Here is a 20,064-nt window from a genome sequence, read left to right as displayed (position 1 = left end):
GCAATCGCTTTAAAGTAGCATGTATAATATTCAAGGTGGCTATTATATCATGGTACCGACTAATTGGCAGTTTTATTGTTTTGCCCTCCCTATTGAGTTGCTGAACATAATTATATTCGTGAGAAATTGTCGAATTCTTCCGACACAATATAATTTCATAGTTTCTGTCGCCTCATTCTCTCTTCATCGAGTACCCACCCCACTTTTGTAATTACTTTTCAGGCGTTCAGAGGCGACAGCGTCGCGTGCTGGACACGAGCTCCACGTATGTCCGAGGCGAAGAGAACCTTCACGGATGGAGGCCCCGAGGAGATAGTTTAATATTCGATCACCAATGGGAACTCGAGAAACTAACAAGACTGGAAGAGGTAGAAAGAGTAAGACACACGTTACTGTTACGGGAGAAGCTCGGCATCGACAAAGTCCCGTTCTGCAATAAGATATCGCACGACTTTACGAAGAGCGAGAAGGTAAAGTCATCGACATTCTCAAAATCTAGAGAAACTTCGTATCATTGGTGTATCTCAGGGAATCCTCCCGTCTTTATGTGACACGATTAAGCGCATAGCCCCCCCTCGTAATCGTTTACCCTTTTAAATTTCATCGCCACCGTAACTATGCTGAATTACAAACACTTGCTTACCTGATTTATTCGTGCAGGAGGTTTGCAATATGATGGCGAAAGCAACGAATGAACCGCACGCCAGCCCAGTGAAACTCAAACGCTCGAACAGTAAAGAGGTTTACGAGCATTGCGAAATGACCGAGAGGGAGAACGAACTAGTGATGAAGTATATAAAACTGATACAGGGTCGAATCCCAAGCAAAGAGCCTATCCTGCTCTCGGACGTCTCACCCGGAGAAGACACCATGGCCGACATGTCGGCGTCGATGATGTCCTCGGTGATATCGTCCTCGTCCCAAGAGTCAGTATACGCGAGAGCTAGCGATTACTTAGAGCAGGTAACCCTCCCCGCATGCCTGAGTGCTCCTGCTAGTAGCGGTTGTCCACGCTTCGTCGCATCGTATTACTTTGATGGCAAAGATAGATTTATTGCTCTCGGGATTCAAAGGAAAACGATACTCCCTTCGTTCGCTCGTATCACTCGGGTTCGTGAGAAGAAAAGATAAACGTCTACAGAAAGACAGTAATACAAGCATTGAACTAATAGCAAAATGACGAGCGAAGGGAGCGAGGATTCGAATTCAGCTTGAATACCGAGGAACCTCAGTGTCTCGAATCGGACTCGAAGTCGGCTCACCTTCTTCACATAGCTTGCAAGAATCTCGATCTGGTCTACGATAAATGGAAAGACGTTTCTAAGTCACTTCCGCTTATTGAAATTGGGGAAAATTTTGTCATGCGACTTTAAATAGCTATGCTGAGCGACAGGCGCGCTTCTAACGCAGTCAAGCTTCCAAGAACTGCTTTCTCTTGTCTACTTGAAAATTAGTAGACGATGGCTCGAGATGAATTGAGTCAGAGACAACCGCCCCCAGCACGATTGGACACGGTCAGGGTGATGCTGGAGTGTTACTTGCAGGCCGCTGGTATAATAGTATGGAGCAGGTCTAAGTCGTGCATCCTTAGGTTGAGTTCACCGGAGAGGACTAGACTGCAAGAACTGCAAGACAGCATATTGGCAAGCGAGCCGAACAACCAAACATGCACCGTGGCGCCGGCTCCCTTAGGCTCCTCCTCCCCATCCAAGGAGATTTTGGTGCTCTATGTACCGGAAGTGGAAGAAATACGTATTAGCCCAGTGATCGCTAGAAAGGGATATCTAAATGTTCTCGAACACAAAACTAACGGTTGGAAGAAGCGCTGGGTGGTACGTACAAATTTAATAGATTTCAAACTTGTCTACTTTCGGGTAACATTTTTATTGTTTCACAGGCGGTACGGCGACCGTACGTTCTGATCTTTCGGGAAGAGAAGGATCCAGTAGAGAGGGCTCTTATTAATTTAGCTACCGCTCAAGTTGAATATTCCGAAGATCAATTAGCTATGGTGAAAGTACCGAATACTTTTAGGTAAGCCGTTGAATATAAACTGTGGTTGAAAAGGAGGCAAATATACTTAACGGTATCTTGTTCGTTTAGCGTGGTTACAAAACATCGAGGATACTTGCTGCAGACCTTGGGAGATAAGGAGGTCTACGACTGGTTATACGCTATTAATCCTCTTCTCGCTGGTCAAATTAGGTACGTGTATCATTCCGGATTAAATTAGAATGTTCTCGAGTCAGATGCCTCTAATACAAATCCGCAAGCTCTGAAACCTTTTCAGGAGAAAATAAATGGATCCTGAAGAATCTAAATTCTGAACATAAAGTGTCTCACTCGTAAGAGTGCTTGATACAGGGTAGGGCAGTAAATAATTGGCTTTGAATTGTTTTAGGTCGAAACTAGCGCGCAAAGGGCCGACAGCCGCGAATCTGAGCAACGCTTCGCCCGTTGGTCTTGTTCCGCCGATAGATCAACAGTCGAACCAAAACAAGTGAGTGGCCGACACGTTGGCCGAGGTAACGGGCGTTATTGCGAAAGCCTCCGAGAAGATGCTGACCTGGTCGCACTCGGCCTTCGAGTCCCATGATCTCTGTAGCTTTCGATTTCCGGTAGTCTTCGATTATTAAGCGGCTGGGTGAAGCGTTATCGATCGGCTACCAAGCTTCGATGGCCGCCGATTAATATCCTCGCGCGTCTAATTTCTATCGATCATCAATTCACCGGCTGACGATTCAGAATGAAAGAAAGAAAGAAAGAGAGAGAGAGAGAGTGAGAGAGAGAGAAAGAAAGAGAAAGAAAGAGAGAAAGAGAATACAGGAATCACCGAACAACGACGGATTCGTTTTTCGATGAAAAGTGTTACCCGCTGTTCGATTTGCATTAAAAAGTTATAATCTGTATCGCGAGCCTCCACCGTGTCAGACACCTCTCCGTTCGTTTCGACGTGCACAATTTTGAAACGCTTTCAACGTGACGAGGCGGGCAAAACGCGAGCTCGCGACACCCCCTTACGTCGTATTTAAATTTCTCGATATTAGTCGGCCGTGCGAAGCGATTCTCTTTAAGCGCGGAACCGCATAGGACGAGGAGGAACGTATTTATGCCTAAATAAAACATTCCTAAGACGATCATAGAGAGAGAAAGAAAGAGAGAGAGAGAGAGAGAGAGAGAGAGAGAGAGAGAGAGAGAGAGAGAGAGTGAGAGAGAGAGAGAACGAAAGATACAAGGCAAGAGATACACACACGCGTACACTGCAGGTATGTATACTCATGAGTGAGAATATGTGCGCGAGAGGAAGCAAGAAAGTGAGGGAGAGAAAGAGAGAGCGAGTCGGTGGAGCGTAGTAGAGAGATTACGAATTTCTGCGTGTTCATGTCTCCGAGGTTTATTGTGCCCGAGGATCGGCGCGAATTATTTCACGCGGATCGACACGGTGATCGTTGAATAATTAATAGTGATGATTTTAGTTAACGTAATTAAGTTTGCCACTGCAACCGTCATCGAAGTATAATCCTTTTCCTGCCTTGTTTCGCGTCGTGGCGACGTCTTGCGCCTCGGATAACGAACAACCAAATTTCTGCGATTCGAGCTTCTTCCCTGTAGATCAATTTTTAAACGAAGCTATCGCGGAAAGTTTCTTTTCTGTTTCAAGGAATTCGTGGTTCGCTCTTATTAAGAGCGGGCAATTTGCAGTATTATTTAAGTAAATGGAATCGTCGATTTTAATCATACTTGTTCCTGGCGAATCTAGAGTGAATATGAGCAAACACGCGTTCACGCGCTTGTGCAAATACGCGTTATTCACAAACGTTGTCTAATGAATGGCTTTGGTTACCCGATTACCGTGTCCTGTTTCAGGCAATCAAACATGTAACATTAAGTATATTCGCGATTAACGCGTGTTTTTGTAAATGCTTAGACAAGTGTCTGCTTATTTTTAAGGTAGATACGCTAGAAACAGTTTGGTTGGAATGGTCGGTGCTATTACTGTGATGTCCACTTAGGGCTTAATTTCATGTACAGCTTATTTATCATTCAAAGAATGAAATGCCGTTTCTAAAATATCGAGGATCTCAAGATTCTTGCGCTGCATATTGAAAAGTTCAGAAAAGCAATTACCAAGATGTTATTCCGGTGATGTGCCCCCATGCAAATCCCGAGGCGAATTATTTTCTCGGTCGTTTGTATATGCGGCGGCTTACGCGAAAGCGTGCCACGCTCCTGTTATCGTTTTTCCTCGCTGACTGTTGTAGAGTCTGATAGTTTTATTTTGTTAACGATGACACGCGTATCGACGAAAAACGAGAGACAGTGATCGTGTGGATAATAAGTTGTGTGCATTGAACGTTTAACCCTTTGAAGCAAGAATCTAGGCAATTACGGATCTAGTCACTTCGTTTTTAGCGTGCGAACTTTGCTTTTTTAATATTAATGTCGCGTTACATTTCTCGTAACAGTATAGATGCATTTCAAATTGAAGTCTCCATTTCGAACATGATCGTCGCATTATAGCGATCCTAATTGTAAATTGAAATTGTGATTGTATTTACGTAGCGTCGCCAATTGTGTATGTATCTAGTAGTTACAGATGATTGCGAGCGTACATATTATACGACACAGAGTGTAACTATGTATTATTTGGCACTGTAGTGCAATGGGGATGTTCGCTCGAATTCAATCAAACGTTTGATTACATTTCTCGAGGTAACAAGGGTACAGAAATCAATCTGGCTTTCTGAATTAAATTTATTACTTGTATATTTAATTATTTCCTGGCAGAGACTCCAACTAGAAGAAATACGTTTAGGTGGTGGACAATACTACCGTAATGAGATTAAATGATCGTTTTGTTGAGATTTGTTATATAAAGGAACCGCGGGGGAGATAATTATACACTAATTTATGAATTTTAATGATGTCTCGTCCTTCTGAAGAAAGAGGGAGAACAGTGCAATATTATTTGCTCCGGCTTAATATTCGTCTATCAAAGAATAACTTGATATTTCTTGTTGTTAGATCGTTGCTCATATTTAAATGTACCAAAGAAGTTCCATACCCTGTTGAGAATGGGAGTGGAAGAAGCCCGTGTAAGATAAATATAAGCGAAGTAGTCATGGAGGGCGCGAGAAGGGTTTTTCACGGTAATGTTTATAACTTCTCTCGCAGACACAGAAATCTGAACCTAAGGATATAAGAGGCTTACTCTGTGTACTCCTATTTTCAAAAAATGTTTGTTGTACATCTACGAGCTACAACAGATTTAGGATTAAAGCGAATAACTTATTACATGCTTTTTTACACAATGTAAAACAAAAGTAATCTACATTCGTAATTAAGCTGCTCCTTCTCGTTTTCTCGAGCAACGGGAACTCTACAAACTGTACAATGGTATAAGTATTTGCGAACGCGTGATACATTTATTACTATTACTTATATAGTATTTATACTTTAATCTTATTATTTATGTATAATTTATTTATTGTAAACTGTAAGGTGAAATTGACGAGAATTAAATTAACCTGGTTATGTACTGTGACCAAATTGCTTCAGGGGGTTAAAGTCTTAATTTAATAATAGAAAAGGAGAAAAAACGAGATCGGCAAGTAAGCGTGAAAGGGGAGAAAAGATGGAAGACAATGAAACTGGGTGAAAGATAAAAGAAAGGCGATACGAGTATTGCAAGTAAAAATGCAAGTCGCCGTTGGTAAGGTTAATAATCATATTGTTGTTATTAGGAGTCAGAAATATGGATTTAGAGAGAAATGAGGACGGAAGAACGAAAGAGAAGACGTAAAATGGAGAGAATGAATAAGCGCGTGTGGGCGCGCGCGAAAGAGAGAGAGAGAGCGAGAGAGGAAGAAAGAATGTGTGAAAGAATATGTTTGCTTATATATATAAATATACCTTATACAGATAAAGTATATTATATAAATATATATAAATAAATTTAATATTAACGTAAGCATTTTGTCAAATGTCAAAGATCATCCGGAGGCGTATGAAGAGACGTGGTTAAACGATGATTTGATCTGTACCAAGATATGTAAGTTCATGTACTTATTTGTAAGGTAACTAAAGAATCTATTACAAAAACGTTTTCGTTTTTGGTCGTTTGCTATGAAAAAACATGCATCGATGCTGTAACTTGTATTTATTATTATTATTATTATTAAATTTTCGCTAGGCTCACTGTAAGTGGTAACGTGTAATAAATCGGTCAATAAAAAGCTTACAAGCTTAGCGAGTTCTCTTTACGCCGCACCTGCTTCTTCAATTGCGTCGCTTGTGATGATGGAATGACTATACCTAAATAACTAATCCCGAAGTGTCCCATTCTTTATTGTTTGATTCGTCGCGCTGAACTGGTGAGTGACCAATTAATACTTTATTTAACGCTTAAACTTAGTTGTTAACGAAATAATCTTAATAAATTTACTATATTCCAAAAATAAGTACCTAGTTCACAGGGTGAATCCAAATCGATACACATTTGCATTTTTCGTAGCAATTTTCATTACATTTAGTTTCTGTTCTAACCGCTAGTGGGATTGCATTGGAATTCCACTCTGAATTGATAACGTTGCGTGCTACACGGAAATGGTAAGAGGTAAAATTACATTGGATGATAAGTCTATCGTCTATCTTACATGTACTTCGCCTGTGGTGGAAGCAACGAAATGAATACATATCAGCGAATTGTTATCATGTAACTCACCAAGGAAATGAGAAAGAGCCCGCGAAACTCGTTTGAAAAATAAAAAGCGACACCACCTTTCACTAAACTACTGTACTAGATATTTGAAAGGAAATTGCACCCAAGCAGGCGGTGCACTTTCACATTATAACCGAGGGCAAAGCTGCAATATCGCGAATTCAAATTACAATTCACAAGAAGTAGAATATTAGTAGAAGCTTGAAAATTTCATGGCAAGTCTGTAGGACATTTATTAATTCCTGTATAACCGTGGCACATTTCTAACTACATCCTGAATATAATGTTCTCCTGGAAAAAAGTTTTAGCAGCTGCTTCCCAGTGGCCTTTCAGGCAACTGCATACTTCAAAAGTTCTGTGAGTAATTTACATCGAGTACTTGAAATATTTAACAATATCGAAGAAACATGGGACAGCAATAATACTTTGCGTAGTTCAGTGGAATATTTTTATTAAATTTTCTCGAAAAGTTTTTATACTTTTGAAGATGCAAGTCTTGTCGTTCCTTTCAGGCAAGAGGCCGTGATAATAAACGGGAAGCAGGTAGCTAAAGAAATTCAGGATGAATTAAAGGCTGTTATCACCACTTGGATGAATCACAGTAGGAAAAGACCAAAACTAGTGGCTATATTAGTCGGCAATAACCCGGCCAGTAAAGTGTACGTTCAAAGAAAAATGAAAGCTGCGAACTCGATTGGTAATATATTACTGGGACTTGGAGATCTCTTGATTCTGGAAATTTCATAAATGAGAATAATAAAGCAGTAACACGCCTTCTTTGTTAAATGTTTTAGGAATTGACAGTTATACCATTCATTTAGATGAAAGCATAACGCAACAAGAGCTTATTAAAGAAATTAATCACTTAAATGCGGACGAAACTGTGGATGGTATACTAGTACAATTGCCATTAGTAAAACATATGAACGAACATGAAGTATGCCAGACAATAGCACCGAATAAAGATGTGGATGGTTTTCACTTAGAAAACCTAGGTAGCTTAACATTAAATAGCAGCGGTATTGTCCCCGCGACTGCTTTAGCTGTAAAAGAATTAATAGTTAGAAGTAACATAGAAACTTTTGGAAAGAATGCAGTGGTTGTTGGGAGATCTAAACACGTTGGCCTACCAATCGCGTTACTCTTACACGCTGATGGTAAAGGTACAGAATTTTACGAATATTACAATTTCACACATTTGTGTAAGATTCCAGATACGAAGTTCTAATGGTAAATCATCTCGTAGATAAAACAGCTGCGTTAGACATGACCACGACTATATGTCATCGTCATACTCCTCACACTGAATTAGAGAAACATACGAAACTAGCAGACCTGGTGGTAGTAGCGGCTGGTATTCCCGGCTTGATCACTAAAGACATGATAAAACCAGGGGCGTGCGTAATCGATGTTGGTATAACGAGGGTAAAAGCAGGGGATGGATATAAATTAGTAGGAGACGTAGATTTTGAAAATGTGAAGGAAGTTGCTGGACACATAACTCCTGTACCAGGAGGTGTAGGTCCCATGACTGTAGCAATGTTAATGAAAAATACAGTTTCAGTCGCTATGAGGAATTACCAGAGCGTGAAATAGCGGGACTTTAATGAAATTGAAGCTTCTATTCATTGGTGATGTAAGAACTGATAATGTTAACTCTTTCAGTGCCAATCGTAAATTGTTTAACCGTGTTCACAGATTGAACTTCTGCGTTCATTGCACATATGTACTTAATTTATTGACTAAGCACTTTAAATATATGCAGCGCTAAAGGGGTTAATAAATACACAATAGGTGATCAATGAAATACCATTGTTTAGCACGCACCCATTTATTTCGATTTTAATATGATAACCTTTTGCACCGAAGAGTATTCAGACGATAATAAAGTAAGGTTACACCTCCGATGCCAGCTCGCAACTGGCAAAACTTGTAAATAAAAGACGTTAAACAACCTTTAACGTTTCTGTTAAAAACAATGCTCCTACCCAACTTCGCTCGATTTTGTAAACAAGCGCAAAGTTCCTCACTCTCAATCGCTCTCAAACTTCCATCGTACAACGACCTCAAGTGTTTTGCACGCGATTCAACGAAAATGAGTCGGCCGAAAGTTTTAATTACCCGCCCAGATATTCCGGCTGCAGGATTAAATTTACTCAAGGAACAGTAAGTGTACTTAAATTGTTTTAAAAATGCTGGATATTTTATACTTCTTTACGGGAAAGAGCGTGGTATTGTAAATCACATGGTCTATATACATTTTCAATAGTAGTTCCTCTGTTTATCATAGATGTGATACTATTTTATGGGAGAAGCCTGAACCAATTCCAAGGTCTGTGTTGCTATCGAAAATACAGAATGTAGATGCAGTTTACTGCTTTCTAACGGACAGAATAGACGATGAAGTTTTAAGTAAAGCGGGGCCAGAATTAAAAGTCGTTGCTACCATGTCGGTGGGCGTTGACCACTTGGATCTGAAAGCTTTAAAAGACAGGAACATCAGAGTTGGTTACACACCTGGGATTCTAACAGATGCGACGGCTGAATTAACCATGGCTTTACTATTAGCTACGTCTAGACGACTCATAGAAGCCAACAGAGCTATTTACAAGTACGGAACAAAGTAGAAACGTGTCGAGTATCGAGTAACTTGAGCTTGCGCCTAATGTAAAATATAATTCATAGGAATGAATGGAAAGCATGGGCACCTACTTGGATGTGTGGCCCAGGATTATCTGGATCTACAGTCGGGATAGTGGGATTAGGTCGTATCGGCAGCCAGGTGGCAAAATGTCTCAAAGGCTTCAACGTTGCTAAAATATTATACACAAGTAGAAGCATCAAGCGAGAAGCATCTGAATTTGGAGGAGAACATGTAGAATTTGATGTATTACTGCGAAACAGTGACTTCGTAATTGTTACAGTAGCATTAACACCAGAAACAAAAGAAATGTTCAACCAAAGTGCATTCGAGAAAATGAAGGAGTCTGCTATATTCATTAATGTTAGTAGAGGAGAGATTGTCGACCAGCCAGCGTTAATGGATGCTTTGAGAAACCGATCAATCGGAGCAGCTGGATTAGATGTCATGACTCCTGAGCCTATTCCATTAGATAGCGAACTGTTGACATTGGACAATTGTGGTAAGTGGAGATGGTAATGCGTTCGTGTGTTTATGACGATTGTACAAAATTTTACAGATATACTTCCGAAAAGGACCGGTGGCCGATCGAAGTGAGGTTTGGGGGGACGGGTAGGAAGGGGGTGTGAACCCTGAATCTAAAATTATAGCTTTGGGTATTTATTAAAAAATTGTTCATTTTTTTTCGGACGTTGGTGCAGACCTCCCTACCCGGGAGCCTTTCCGTCCCCCTATTTACTATTTTTGAAATTTTGTAACCACAGTCTCATTTTTAGCATCGCCAAACTCACATCGGTTCGCTACCATGCTTTACGCGCCCGCGGGCGGGCGCGCGCCCCCCGTACTGATCTAGCCCCAACCAATACTAATACCCGGGACAAGTTGGAAAGTGGAATGCGTTGTGTCCGTATAAGTCAACAGAAATATTGTTAAGAGGGGGACCGCGGTAAAGTGATTAAAAAAGATCGGTAAGGTGCACCCTTTTATGCACTATTACCCCTGTATCTTTTGAACGCATTAATTGCCGAAGCTAAAATTTTATATTTTGGGTCCTTCCACACCCCTCGTAATGCCCACCAAGTGTCATCTCGATCGGCCACCGGTCGCTTTTGAAAGTACAGCCAATTTTACTTCTTATTCTAGTGGTGCTGCCCCATATCGGAAGCGCTACTACGGAAACGCGAGAAGAGATGTCGAGGGTTACCGCCAAGAATATTTTGGCAGTTTTAAAAGGAACGCCGGCCGAAATGCCCTCTCCGTTTCAATTATAAGCAGAAATTGTGTAAAATACCAGAAATAGTTACAAACACGATTTATGATCCGAGATCATTTATTAATCATATATAATAATATCTATATATTTACAAAATGTGCATTTACCAATATAAATTTATTCGAGTGGCACCGGTTCAGGAATACACATACAAGATCTATTATTGGCTAGCATTGCGATTACTTTTATTTCTCCGAATTATAGGATCTCATTGCCATTATCATGACCAAACTTTGCTGATAGACAGTGAAATGTAAGGCTGTTGTTACAGCAGCTTTCAACTGGCTCGGTACTAAACCTTTAAACAGCCCCTTCGTTCCTTCTACTTCTACCGTCAACTTTAAACAGTCCACAAGTCCTGTGCAATGAAAAAAAGTGCCGAAGCCTTTTCTGCCATGCTTGAATCCTTGTATTTGTAATCTCTTTCTGCTAAGATCGAGCGGATAGATCGCAGTTTTAGCTAGCAAGCCAGCTGCGCTGCCAGACAACGTGGAATTGAGAAAACTTATGTCAGTTTCGTTGCAATACGTTTTATACATGTCACTGAAAAGTCCGTAAAACGCAAATTGCAGACCGCTCTGCGGTACAATTTGTAATAAAGTTGGTAATAATCCCTTGAAAAAGGTCTTTGGGGATTCGTGTTGAAGGATACATCTGAAATTACATTTTATAAGATAACACAATGCAAAGTAGGCTCCTCGGTTTTCCAAAAACTTGCCTGCAAGAATGTACTAGTCCGTTATACACTTGATGGTTATTCGATTGCGCCACTAATCTGGTTCTCATAGTATCAAAAGGGAACGATACGGTCGTAGCTATGAAACCAGCGCTCGACCCTGCCACAAATTTCATTGAATATTTCCATTCACTTAACAACGAGAAATTATCAGATGCTTTCATAAACATATGATACGGATAGAACTGTAAAATATTAACAATTATATATTTCTGTATGCTTTTTCACGAGGCAAAGAATTTCAGATCCCTTTTTTCAATCAATTATCGTCGAGCGTGTTTTAATTAATCAGGGTACATATTCACCTGACCCATACCGTACACGACCGAAAGTAATTGAGCAGGAACATGCCCTTTCCAAAATGCAAAAATACCCTCTTCTTTCAGTATCAAGAACAACGCTTGCGTCAGAGACCTATATTTACTAACATGATGATCGCCGATAGGTTCTACTTGTAACTATAATAGCAAAGGCTAATTTTAAACATAACGCGCACAATATTGTTAATGTTGTATTACTTTGAACTTTATTCGCTTTGTACCTGAAATCTAATTTTTACAACATCTAAGGGCTGACAGGCGAATCTTGTTACGAAGCCACTAATAGCACCTGCCACAGCATGATCTGAATTATGACTATCTGCTTTTTGCGAGGTACCCATTGTTTTTCTACTTCGTGCATTTCATGTTTGAAGTACTGTATGTACAAGCAAGAAATCACGAGGCCAACATTAAGTCAGAAATAGTTTGAAATAGAGAAACGACTGCAAACGATTTACTCTTCTACCGTCAAAAGCTACAAGAATTTATTTAGCTTCTTAAGGATCGAACTAAAACGTAATTCAAACTATAGACGAGTGTAAACAAACAATATTACACGTGAGATGACGCAATTGTCAAAACCTTCTTTTATTGCGTTATAATCGTAGAGGTTTTAGGTTAGAATGGGATTTGGGATGGTACTCATCGATAAAGGAAACGAATAAACATATGTACAAATATAAAAAAAAACACAAAATGCAAAATTTATAGACATGATACAATTCTATCGTATTTTCGGAAACACACGCAAGATTAAAGGCTTCCCTATCGAATAGTCTGTCATAGTATCGTTCCATACTGATTACACGAACTATGATACGCACATAGATAACGTATTACTAAAAGCACAAGCATTTCCTTTTCTATTGTAGTTCCAAACGGTTACGATTGCGTAAACAGTTAGCGTTTCATAAAATCATTTAACATTGTATAAGTTAATGTGCTGTATAATTTCGGATACTGGAGAATAATCGTCGAAATTACATGGGTATTTCAGATTACAATAATCTTTTGCTAATGCCGCCAAGTCGTATCCCCAGCAACTTTTGAGCACAAACTCTATGTTTAATTTCGATGGGATATTTGAATGACCATTCCTGGATATTAAATCCAGTTTTTCGATGAAATTATGCTGCAAAGAAAGTTCATTAGGAATTACCTTTTTTCACAATTTCCATTTCGCGGTCTTTCATAATTTTCGGTATGCTGCTAATATTAGCATATATTCTATGTGCTTACGTAATTTTTCAATCTCCACGTGTTCCATAATTCGATATATAACTTATGCAAATCTAAAATCATTGTTTTATACATGTTAGAAGCATTTTCGAAGTTATCCTCGATCGTTTCGAATCCTTCGTCTCTTAAGGCGCGGTCGTCCATCTTTTTGGAGTGCCATTTTTTAAAGAATCTCTTGGTGCCGTTTTGCACGTACAGACATTTAACGTTCGTTATAATTTCCGAATTGTCGGTAAATATATCGTTACAGAAGCGAAATATTTCGTATTCCGACGCTTCGAGTATATGAATTACGAAATGGGAATAAACAAGAAGCAGTCCTGTAATATGCTGCGCCGATTTTTCTTTTATCGCGATATCGAACAATCGTATAGTATGCGCGCAACTTGTAATTTTTGCACAAAAAATAAGTCTACACAGATTAGACCTTCCGGTTTCTCGAATGTGATCGAGGACTGATTTTCTTACTGGTTCTTCCATTTTTCACATGTTCGTTTGATCGATACTACGCGCGGTATATAAGCTCGAAGGAAACGGAAATTTAAGTACACTATTATAATCGCACGTTTGTCACAAGAAGTTGGTACACACTTTAGAAATCAGTAATTTATTATAGCTAGAATATACATCTGTTATACAAAATTATTTACAATATCTATCCGCTTTCATTTTACTTCTTCTGTCTAACAAAGTTTCGTGTAGGTTTCCGTCTTTTTTCGCTTTTTCTAGTTCAGAACGATCCGTTTTGCATATCTTCAACTTTTTGTCCTGAAACTTCTGGAATTTTCTCCTAAAACAACATTATCGTTAAGCTTTGCACATACCGCAGATAACTTCCAAATTATCTTTCCTATACGTTGTGTCTATTACTTACACATAATTCACCTCAACATCCTGAAGAGAGCCTTGCTCTTCTTTCGGAATATCTTTAGTCGGATCCTGAGCTTTCTGTGTTATGCTTCTTATCGTACAAAATTCCGAGGGTCCGGCACTTTTATTTCGGCAAACAATGTCATCATCTTCCGTAAGCGACATGAAGTAATTATTGCTATTTAAAATAGCAAGTTTCTTATCCTGAAAGTACCGCTAAGTTTTCAATCTGTTGTAACTCAGCCAACGACCGAAAGCAGAGTTCGGAGCGATGGAGCTGCACTGATGGAGGGGGAAACACCTACAGGAGCGGTGGTTATGCGTGCATGAGCTGCGCCTGCGTCAGCCACGCACCCATAACCACCGCTTCTACACCCACCGCTCCTGTAGGTGTTTCCCCCTCCATCACTGCAGCTCCATCGTTCCGAACTCTGACCGAAAGTTACAACCACCACGCATTCCGATGTCACGCGCGAGTGTCAGAGCGCAGGCAACAACCCGCGAACACTGTCAGCGTTTCGACGAAAACGCCGAAGAGCGAGCCGAAGGCGGCGACACCCTGGTCCCCGCTTCACCCCGAATTAGCTATAAGATCTTGTACAAGCTACAAGCGAGACACCCTTTTGTTATCAGAACACACCCAATACAGTACGCGCTTCTAAACTCTCAAATAAACTTGTTTCTTACGGTGAGTTCCAACTCTTTAACTAGCAACGATCTCCTACCTTCGGCTTCCAACCGAACATTCCCTTCCCAGCATTATCACCCAAACCTTCGGAGCCCATTGGACGACGACCCGGAGCATGCCGAGATTCTCAACCAGAATCTCGACCCCAGGCGCCTTGGTACAACAAATCCATCCACGTATATTGCTTGCAAATTCCTGGCACTAGTTGTAAAAACAAATTACCTGGAAAATTGGTTCCCATTGTTCGATCATGCCCACTGCGTCGCTTCTTCCGATAACAATGCCTTTCTTGTCGACGCCTAAGTACTTTCCATAACCAGATTTCAATGCGACTTTACTTTCGCTCACTGGGAAAGCCGTCAGAATCTCTTCTGGGGAAGGTCCATCGCCTTCGTCGTGGGGCGCACCCAAAGTGAATAGTCCGTTGTCTAAAGCTTTCATGTAAGTGTTATTTCCAAATTCGATAGCCACTGTTCCTGTGACTTCTGACACCTGCGTAGCTTTCCACCATCCACCTATAAAGCGCACGTATTAATTGCATGACGGTAGATAGGCTACACAGTACTATTATAAGTGGTATCTTCAAGAATTCAAATACCATGAGCTGTAGTGTCGTTATCTTCGGTATTAGTAACATGTTCTTTCTCCTGCTTTTTCGACTTGCGCTTTTTCGATCTGTAGAACGCGACAGATTACAGCATAAACATTAAAACGAACAGATTAGCTACGAGGTTAACACATACCTTACTTTTTCGCCTTTCAAAACAAGCTTTCCAGTTCTTACTTTATCGTACTCTGACATATTTACGCGTCTCGTTTGCATTAATTTCGGAGCATTTAACTCCTTGAATAATTTTATACGTTTTATCGTAAATACTACCGCATCGTTGCGCAAACGGAAGTATGTTTTCTTTATAACGTATATAGGTGTTACCTAAACAACAATCGTATCAATTAACAACTATTTCTTAAACATATTACCTACGTGCTTCTCTAGTCAATATTTACAGAAAAATCCACGCAGCGACAGAACAACAAGCAGAAGCAGAATACAGAAAATAGGTACTTAGTTATTTTTTAGCAATTACGTTTCCTATATTGAATTTCGAAGTTACTAGCAAAGCGCTAGTACTATTTTGTTGCCCTGCTTCTCGATTTATTTTAAAAGAAACTTCAAAATTCGGTATACGGAATAGGCTGGGTAGTATAATATATATTCTTCGTGTTAGTTTCTTTATATGCAGAATCTTTTGTAATTCATGATACAATTGGAAAGGTTTTCGATTAAAAAAAGTAAGCTGAAACTAATGATATATGTCCTTGTATTTGAATTTCAATTAAACAAATAGAGATAGACATCAATTAATTTGCGATATAGTTGAAATATTTTTGCGATCAAGTATAAAGAGTAGAGAGTTAGGTTTAATTTATATATTTCCAGATAGAAAGCAATATAAATATGGAATATCATATACATTCTATTAAAATCGAGATTACAAATGGAGATTATCTTATAAATATGGAATAATCAAAATATTATACAACGAGAAAATTACAAAATTCGTAAAAATATATATAAGTATATATTTTTGCACGTTGACACTGATATGGGCCCTACACGAAGTGACTCGAAGATAGAAAAACATTTCTCATGTAAGCCATGATCTACATGGTACAAATTACATATAAAATTAAAGATATATTTATATTCTAGTCAGTAGCGAGTACCGAATTGTTACTAGAGAATTGTGGCACACTTTGAGGTGTATGAGTTGCACGTACGAAAATCGGTTCTCAGACTTATGTAGGTAAATGGAGCGGGCAAATGCAAATAGTAATTATAATAAATCGAGCAAAACTGTGGCAATTTTTTAGAATGAATTTGGGATACTTGAAAAAATTGGCGTTCAAATAAATTGAAAGTGATTATACATTAGCATTTTGCATTTGGAAATACATGAAAATGATTTCAAGGACTGGAAAAATTTGAAGCTAATAAATATTGGAAATAACATAAATACTGATATGTTAAACAATATGCACGTCGTTCACACATATAATTGTTTAGAAAATCCACTGATACAGGTAGACATCTCGTCGCGAAGTTTCACGCGTCAGCCAATTCTTACAAGTGGCCAACAGTTCTTAAAAGTATGAATATAATTCAGATTCCTCTTTGTGCATTTTGACATTATTATCAATAGTGGGGTGATATTTATTAGCCCTTTCATCATTTATAAGATAGTAACGATTCTTCATTTTATTAAGAATATAGAGCAAAACTTCGAAAAGTATTCTTCAGCACAATTATAATTTGAAACAGTCATGGGATCGAATTTTAATTATATTCATCATTTATACCGATTGACGGGTCTTTGAATTGCATGGTATTGAAAGCATCGTAGTAGGCATGAAATTTTCTTTACATCGAGTATCGATACGATCAATCGGTACTTTATGTAAATCTTGCTCGTCCTTTCGGGCACTATTATAATCTTTCTCAGAGTCAATTGTTCGTACGTCTAGGAATTGGATATCGAAGTACTAAAACACTGTCCGCTGATATAATTGGCAATACATTGTCGCAGTGATGATTTACTAAATGACTTACGCTATCAAAAACACGATCTTTTGTGCGAACCTGGAATCGAATTAAGTTATTTATGTCGCTTTACTTTATCGATAAGTATCTTGTAGCATAAAAATATCAACATTGCCGCGATACTTACCACGCCTTCTGGATCGATTAACAACAAATGTTTTGGTATACCATTATTCAAACCCGTAAGAACATATTGCCCAAGCGAGCCTTGAGATTCTCGTACCAAAAAGTCGCCATCCTATGGAGATGAAATATTGCACTCTAATAGCTTACACTACCGTACGTACAACCTCGAATACTTTCATATATTAATTTCGGTCTTACTCTCGTCAGCATGGATTCTGCTTCGGCACGACTCACGCTGCCGTGGAACCATATCTCTTGCTTCAGCTGCTGCTTCTGAGAATGAGGACTTAGTCTATTCATATCCGATATTGCAGAACTGAACGGCTCTGAAAGTTATACCCTCCTTACGTGAAGAACTCGCGTTACGCGGATTGATTAAAACGCATAATATTAATACGGCAAACGACTTACGCATGTCAAATACATCAAAAAGCGATGTTTGATCCCGATGGCTTTCTCTGCTTGCTGCTATCACACTATCGTTCACGTAATTATGTTCAGGGGGCATATCGAAATTTGCAGTAGTCGTTCCGTCGGAATTCAAGTCGATTAAGTTACCAGTCTCTGTAAAGTCAGAAGTATTTATATTCACTGGTAGACGAAATTTATAACTTGCGGCGTAATTATAAATTCTTGCTCACCTGCCCATTGTTGATGATGTCTATCAGAATTAGATGAGAACGAGTCGTGCAGGGCAGAATTTTGCGCGCTACTCCGTGATACGTGATTCTGCCCAGAGTGATGGTGTTTCAAATTGGGTAGTGTTGACGCTGCAGTTGGCAAAGGCGGCACTGGGGGAGGACCGATATCTGGCGGCACTTTGCCTGGCAGATCGTTATAGTAGTCCCGATCTGCTTCCCGCATCCCGTTTAGCATAGGACTGTAACAAAAATGGAGGGAAGTACCGAGTAAATTTAAAATCATATATACACGATGCGATATACAGGTCGTACTTACTGTAACGAAGCTGGTTTCGTCAGGAACTCTTTAAATCGCAGTTCAAAAGCTTGCCCAATAGTGGATATAACATCTTGCGCCAATCCTCCTCCACATTCTAATACATAACAAGCGCGCCACTCTTGCATATTCTTTGCAACGTACGCCACGAAATCCAGTATTTCCTATTACAATATCGCGACTATTTTATACTTGGAAAACTATGTAAAATACTGGCGCGAAATAAAGAAGCAATAGGTAAAATATAATGTACCGTATCACCACCCGAAGCGAAGGATATACGCGGCATTTCGTGTTTAGCAATAATATGTCCATTTTCTACGCTAGTCAAACCTAAACTGCAGCTGCTAATAGTCAGATTTATAGTAGCGCCTGTATGCTCCATGCGAGGCTTATCCGCTATCGCTCTCAGCACTTTTCTGTCCACCTAGGTAAATGTAAATAGAAAATATTCCAATTAGAATATAAAGCTGAAAAGTGAAAGCAAGAATGTTGCGGATAAGTACCCTTCTCTTTTTGTCTGCAGACTTTAATCCAGCCGCCTCGCAAACTCTGTTTATGCATTCTCTGAAAAGTACAATTTCGCTTTGAAGCTGTGCGAGAATACATGCTTTGCGCGCCGTTTTATGTACATCGGAATACTTACTTGGCAACGCATGATCTCGTCTCGAAGTCTAAGCTTTTCATAGAGGTGTATACTTCGAGACATCCTATATACTGAAAGATTCATATGGGAGGCAAAAGTTTGGTAAAAGTCGATGTCACGAGTGCTTAAGATATTAAACTGAGTCTCAGGAAATTGCACACTTACCTTAACGGTGTACGTGATTCCTTCCTTACTCACTAAATGGTCTGGATGTAACCATCCTCTGGCTGGTTTACTTATAAAACTACTACCTCCAGTTGCCATTATTAAATTCTACGTGCATACATATAACTGTAACACACAGGCATGCCAGCGTTATATAAAACTCTAATCATGCCCTTTCTTTGACAGTCGAAAGACTCCTATATCTTTTTCTAGTCAAATCGGCCAAATTGTTAGTTCACATTATTCAGTTGTATATCAAATACTTTGCTGCCTGTCATTTCTTATGTAATGTTGACAATTTCGATTATAACACAGTACTGACAATGATAAGGGAATGCAAGTGACTGAAACATTTTCAACTGCGAAAAAGAAATTTTTTTTGTCAAAGTACGTATGATTTACCAGGAAATGAGATCATACCTTGCGGACAGTTCGCTGGGATCAAATGCCCACAATGCAGTTACACTCGCTCGATCTATTAATCATTTCGTAGGAATACTTCGTAGTCACTTCGTATAATGCGGTATTACGATAAATGCGTATTCACCTGGATTGTCTGCCAAACCAGAAATATCAGATGCATTCGCGGAATTCCATAGGTATCAAACATGAATTATCGATAATTAAATTGTCTTTCTCACCGACCGTACCGCAGTTCTTATCAGTTCTTATTCCACTTTTAATGCTCGATGCACATGAAATGTCCCCTTTCTTTCAATCAAATTTCAAGAACATAATGCTTTTTTGAACGTTGATATATGTATTAAGTTAAATAAATAGCTTTTATGCGAATCCAGTGAATAAATTAATTAGCTTCACTCTTCGAATTTTAGATAGATATAGGTATTTCTTTTTGTATGATTTGTGGAACCAAAAAAAAATAGAATTTCTGTAAGAAATTAAGAGAAGTAGATATACTCATAATGCAAATTTCTAGATGTTACATTCCTGGTAGAATTATTCAGTCATTAGTATATCTTTCGATATAAGAAATTACTATGAATTTATGGAGCGTATAGTTGCTCCCACGGTGTAATAGACACCGTGGTTGATCCTATAGTACATATAGTGATCCTCTAG

At 39.2% G+C, this 20,064-nt stretch overlaps 7 protein-coding genes across 29 annotated transcripts in view; 3 read left to right on the top strand and 4 right to left on the bottom strand.

The window, feature by feature from the left end:
* Unc-104 (kinesin family member unc-104) overlaps positions 1-6,249 on the top strand; it is a 35,319-nt gene extending 29,070 nt beyond the window's left edge. For 15 of the 17 annotated variants that reach the window (XM_076815782.1, XM_076815783.1, XM_076815773.1 and 12 more), the window contains 6 exons: positions 223-470; positions 661-963; positions 1,545-1,832; positions 1,898-2,034; positions 2,104-2,205; positions 2,402-6,249. In XM_076815782.1, the coding sequence (XP_076671897.1) occupies positions 223-470; positions 661-963; positions 1,545-1,832; positions 1,898-2,034; positions 2,104-2,205; positions 2,402-2,504 (1,181 nt within the window). In that variant the 3' untranslated portion in view covers positions 2,505-6,249. The remainder of the gene's footprint in view (positions 1-222; positions 471-660; positions 964-1,544; positions 1,833-1,897; positions 2,035-2,103; positions 2,206-2,401) is intronic. The other 2 variants (XM_076815775.1, XM_076815774.1) reach the window with 1 other exon arrangement.
* A 375-nt stretch (positions 6,250-6,624) lies between these two features.
* Positions 6,625-8,682, top strand: LOC143370537 (bifunctional methylenetetrahydrofolate dehydrogenase/cyclohydrolase, mitochondrial-like). 3 transcript variants are annotated; one of them, XM_076815822.1, is made up of 5 exons: positions 6,625-6,940; positions 7,024-7,078; positions 7,234-7,418; positions 7,516-7,884; positions 7,968-8,682. In XM_076815822.1, exons 1-5 carry the CDS (start codon positions 6,934-6,936, stop codon positions 8,315-8,317), a joined length of 966 nt encoding a protein of 321 aa, XP_076671937.1. In that variant the 5' UTR covers positions 6,625-6,933; the 3' UTR covers positions 8,318-8,682. The 3 variants fall into 3 exon arrangements, with proteins under 3 accessions (XP_076671937.1, XP_076671936.1, XP_076671938.1); XM_076815823.1 differs by having other exon boundaries at positions 6,626-6,936; XM_076815821.1 differs by having other exon boundaries at positions 6,625-7,078.
* On the top strand, positions 8,406-11,596 carry LOC143370535 (glyoxylate reductase/hydroxypyruvate reductase). Its single transcript, XM_076815817.1, has 4 exons — positions 8,406-8,887; positions 9,012-9,332; positions 9,407-9,864; positions 10,506-11,596. The coding sequence occupies exons 1-4, from the start codon at positions 8,700-8,702 to the stop codon at positions 10,631-10,633; spliced, it is 1,095 nt and encodes a 364-aa protein (XP_076671932.1). The 5' UTR covers positions 8,406-8,699; the 3' UTR covers positions 10,634-11,596.
* On the bottom strand, positions 10,675-12,517 carry LOC143370538 (mitochondrial thiamine pyrophosphate carrier). The gene is made up of 5 exons (XM_076815824.1): positions 12,439-12,517; positions 11,913-12,067; positions 11,677-11,829; positions 11,354-11,556; positions 10,675-11,289 (listed from the first exon to the last, which is right to left on the bottom strand). The coding sequence occupies exons 2-5, from the start codon at positions 12,030-12,032 to the stop codon at positions 10,821-10,823; spliced, it is 945 nt and encodes a 314-aa protein (XP_076671939.1). The 5' UTR covers positions 12,033-12,067; positions 12,439-12,517; the 3' UTR covers positions 10,675-10,820.
* Positions 12,374-13,446, bottom strand: LOC143370541 (uncharacterized). The gene is made up of 2 exons (XM_076815837.1): positions 12,931-13,446; positions 12,374-12,823 (listed from the first exon to the last, which is right to left on the bottom strand). The coding sequence occupies exons 1-2, from the start codon at positions 13,408-13,410 to the stop codon at positions 12,608-12,610; spliced, it is 696 nt and encodes a 231-aa protein (XP_076671952.1). The 5' UTR covers positions 13,411-13,446; the 3' UTR covers positions 12,374-12,607.
* Positions 13,447-13,521: 75 nt separating this feature from the next.
* Frg1 (FSHD region gene 1) lies at positions 13,522-15,556 on the bottom strand. The gene is made up of 6 exons (XM_076815836.1): positions 15,497-15,556; positions 15,232-15,422; positions 15,087-15,163; positions 14,711-15,003; positions 13,805-14,004; positions 13,522-13,720 (listed from the first exon to the last, which is right to left on the bottom strand). The coding sequence occupies exons 2-6, from the start codon at positions 15,309-15,311 to the stop codon at positions 13,573-13,575; spliced, it is 798 nt and encodes a 265-aa protein (XP_076671951.1). The 5' UTR covers positions 15,312-15,422; positions 15,497-15,556; the 3' UTR covers positions 13,522-13,572.
* A 348-nt stretch (positions 15,557-15,904) lies between these two features.
* Positions 15,905-19,898, bottom strand: Shc (SHC-adaptor protein). Of its 5 annotated transcripts, XM_076815813.1 has the most exons (12): positions 19,626-19,895; positions 19,405-19,540; positions 18,985-19,343; positions 18,820-18,890; positions 18,680-18,740; positions 18,427-18,600; positions 18,174-18,337; positions 17,858-18,096; positions 17,628-17,780; positions 17,415-17,542; positions 17,218-17,328; positions 15,905-17,129 (listed from the first exon to the last, which is right to left on the bottom strand). In XM_076815813.1, exons 3-12 carry the CDS (start codon positions 19,081-19,083, stop codon positions 16,995-16,997), a joined length of 1,335 nt encoding a protein of 444 aa, XP_076671928.1. In that variant the 5' UTR covers positions 19,084-19,343; positions 19,405-19,540; positions 19,626-19,895; the 3' UTR covers positions 15,905-16,994. The 5 variants fall into 5 exon arrangements, with proteins under 5 accessions (XP_076671928.1, XP_076671931.1, XP_076671927.1 ...); XM_076815816.1 differs by having other exon boundaries at positions 18,985-19,110; positions 19,532-19,898; XM_076815812.1 differs by lacking the exon at positions 19,626-19,895 and having other exon boundaries at positions 19,405-19,619.
* Positions 19,899-20,064: the final 166 nt, after the last annotated feature.

This window comes from Andrena cerasifolii, chromosome 6 (genome assembly GCF_050908995.1).
Source record: "Andrena cerasifolii isolate SP2316 chromosome 6, iyAndCera1_principal, whole genome shotgun sequence".
Classification (NCBI taxonomy): domain Eukaryota; kingdom Metazoa; phylum Arthropoda; class Insecta; order Hymenoptera; family Andrenidae; genus Andrena; species Andrena cerasifolii.
The sequence above is the reverse complement of the archived record's forward strand: the minus strand, read 5'-3'. Positions and strand labels throughout refer to the sequence as shown.

What these genes read in the sequence shown, in the direction of transcription:
- LOC143370537 (XM_076815821.1), top strand. Translation starts at nt 7,005, where the DNA reads ATGTTCTCCTGGAAAAAAGTTTTAGCAGCTGCTTCCCAGTGGCCTTTC. An exon ending in GAAAGCTGCGAACTCGATTG is followed by an intron (nt 7,419 to 7,515) that starts GTAATATATTAC and finishes TAAATGTTTTAG; the next exon opens with GAATTGACAGTTATACCATT. An exon ending in CTTACACGCTGATGGTAAAG is followed by an intron (nt 7,885 to 7,967) that starts GTACAGAATTTT and finishes ATCATCTCGTAG; the next exon opens with ATAAAACAGCTGCGTTAGAC.
- LOC143370535 (XM_076815817.1), top strand. Translation starts at nt 8,700, where the DNA reads ATGCTCCTACCCAACTTCGCTCGATTTTGTAAACAAGCGCAAAGTTCC. An exon ending in GCCAACAGAGCTATTTACAA is followed by an intron (nt 9,333 to 9,406) that starts GTACGGAACAAA and finishes TATAATTCATAG; the next exon opens with GAATGAATGGAAAGCATGGG. An exon ending in GTTGACATTGGACAATTGTG is followed by an intron (nt 9,865 to 10,505) that starts GTAAGTGGAGAT and finishes TTCTTATTCTAG; the next exon opens with TGGTGCTGCCCCATATCGGA.
- LOC143370538 (XM_076815824.1), bottom strand. Translation starts at nt 12,032, where the DNA reads ATGGGTACCTCGCAAAAAGCAGATAGTCATAATTCAGATCATGCTGTG. An exon ending in TTGTAAAAATTAGATTTCAG is followed by an intron (nt 11,830 to 11,912) that starts GTACAAAGCGAA and finishes TTGCTATTATAG; the next exon opens with TTACAAGTAGAACCTATCGG. An exon ending in GGACTAGTACATTCTTGCAG is followed by an intron (nt 11,290 to 11,353) that starts GCAAGTTTTTGG and finishes ATGTAATTTCAG; the next exon opens with ATGTATCCTTCAACACGAAT.
- LOC143370541 (XM_076815837.1), bottom strand. Translation starts at nt 13,410, where the DNA reads ATGGAAGAACCAGTAAGAAAATCAGTCCTCGATCACATTCGAGAAACC. An exon ending in CGTGGAGATTGAAAAATTAC is followed by an intron (nt 12,824 to 12,930) that starts GTAAGCACATAG and finishes CTTTCTTTGCAG; the next exon opens with CATAATTTCATCGAAAAACT.
- Frg1 (XM_076815836.1), bottom strand. Translation starts at nt 15,311, where the DNA reads ATGCAAACGAGACGCGTAAATATGTCAGAGTACGATAAAGTAAGAACT. An exon ending in TAACGACACTACAGCTCATG is followed by an intron (nt 15,004 to 15,086) that starts GTATTTGAATTC and finishes TGCGCTTTATAG; the next exon opens with GTGGATGGTGGAAAGCTACG. An exon ending in GATGTTGAGGTGAATTATGT is followed by an intron (nt 13,721 to 13,804) that starts GTAAGTAATAGA and finishes ATGTTGTTTTAG; the next exon opens with GAGAAAATTCCAGAAGTTTC.
- Shc (XM_076815816.1), bottom strand. Translation starts at nt 19,083, where the DNA reads ATGGCAACTGGAGGTAGTAGTTTTATAAGTAAACCAGCCAGAGGATGG. An exon ending in ACGAGATCATGCGTTGCCAA is followed by an intron (nt 18,741 to 18,819) that starts GTAAGTATTCCG and finishes TGTACTTTTCAG; the next exon opens with AGAATGCATAAACAGAGTTT. An exon ending in TTTTGATGTATTTGACATGC is followed by an intron (nt 17,543 to 17,627) that starts GTAAGTCGTTTG and finishes TATAACTTTCAG; the next exon opens with AGCCGTTCAGTTCTGCAATA.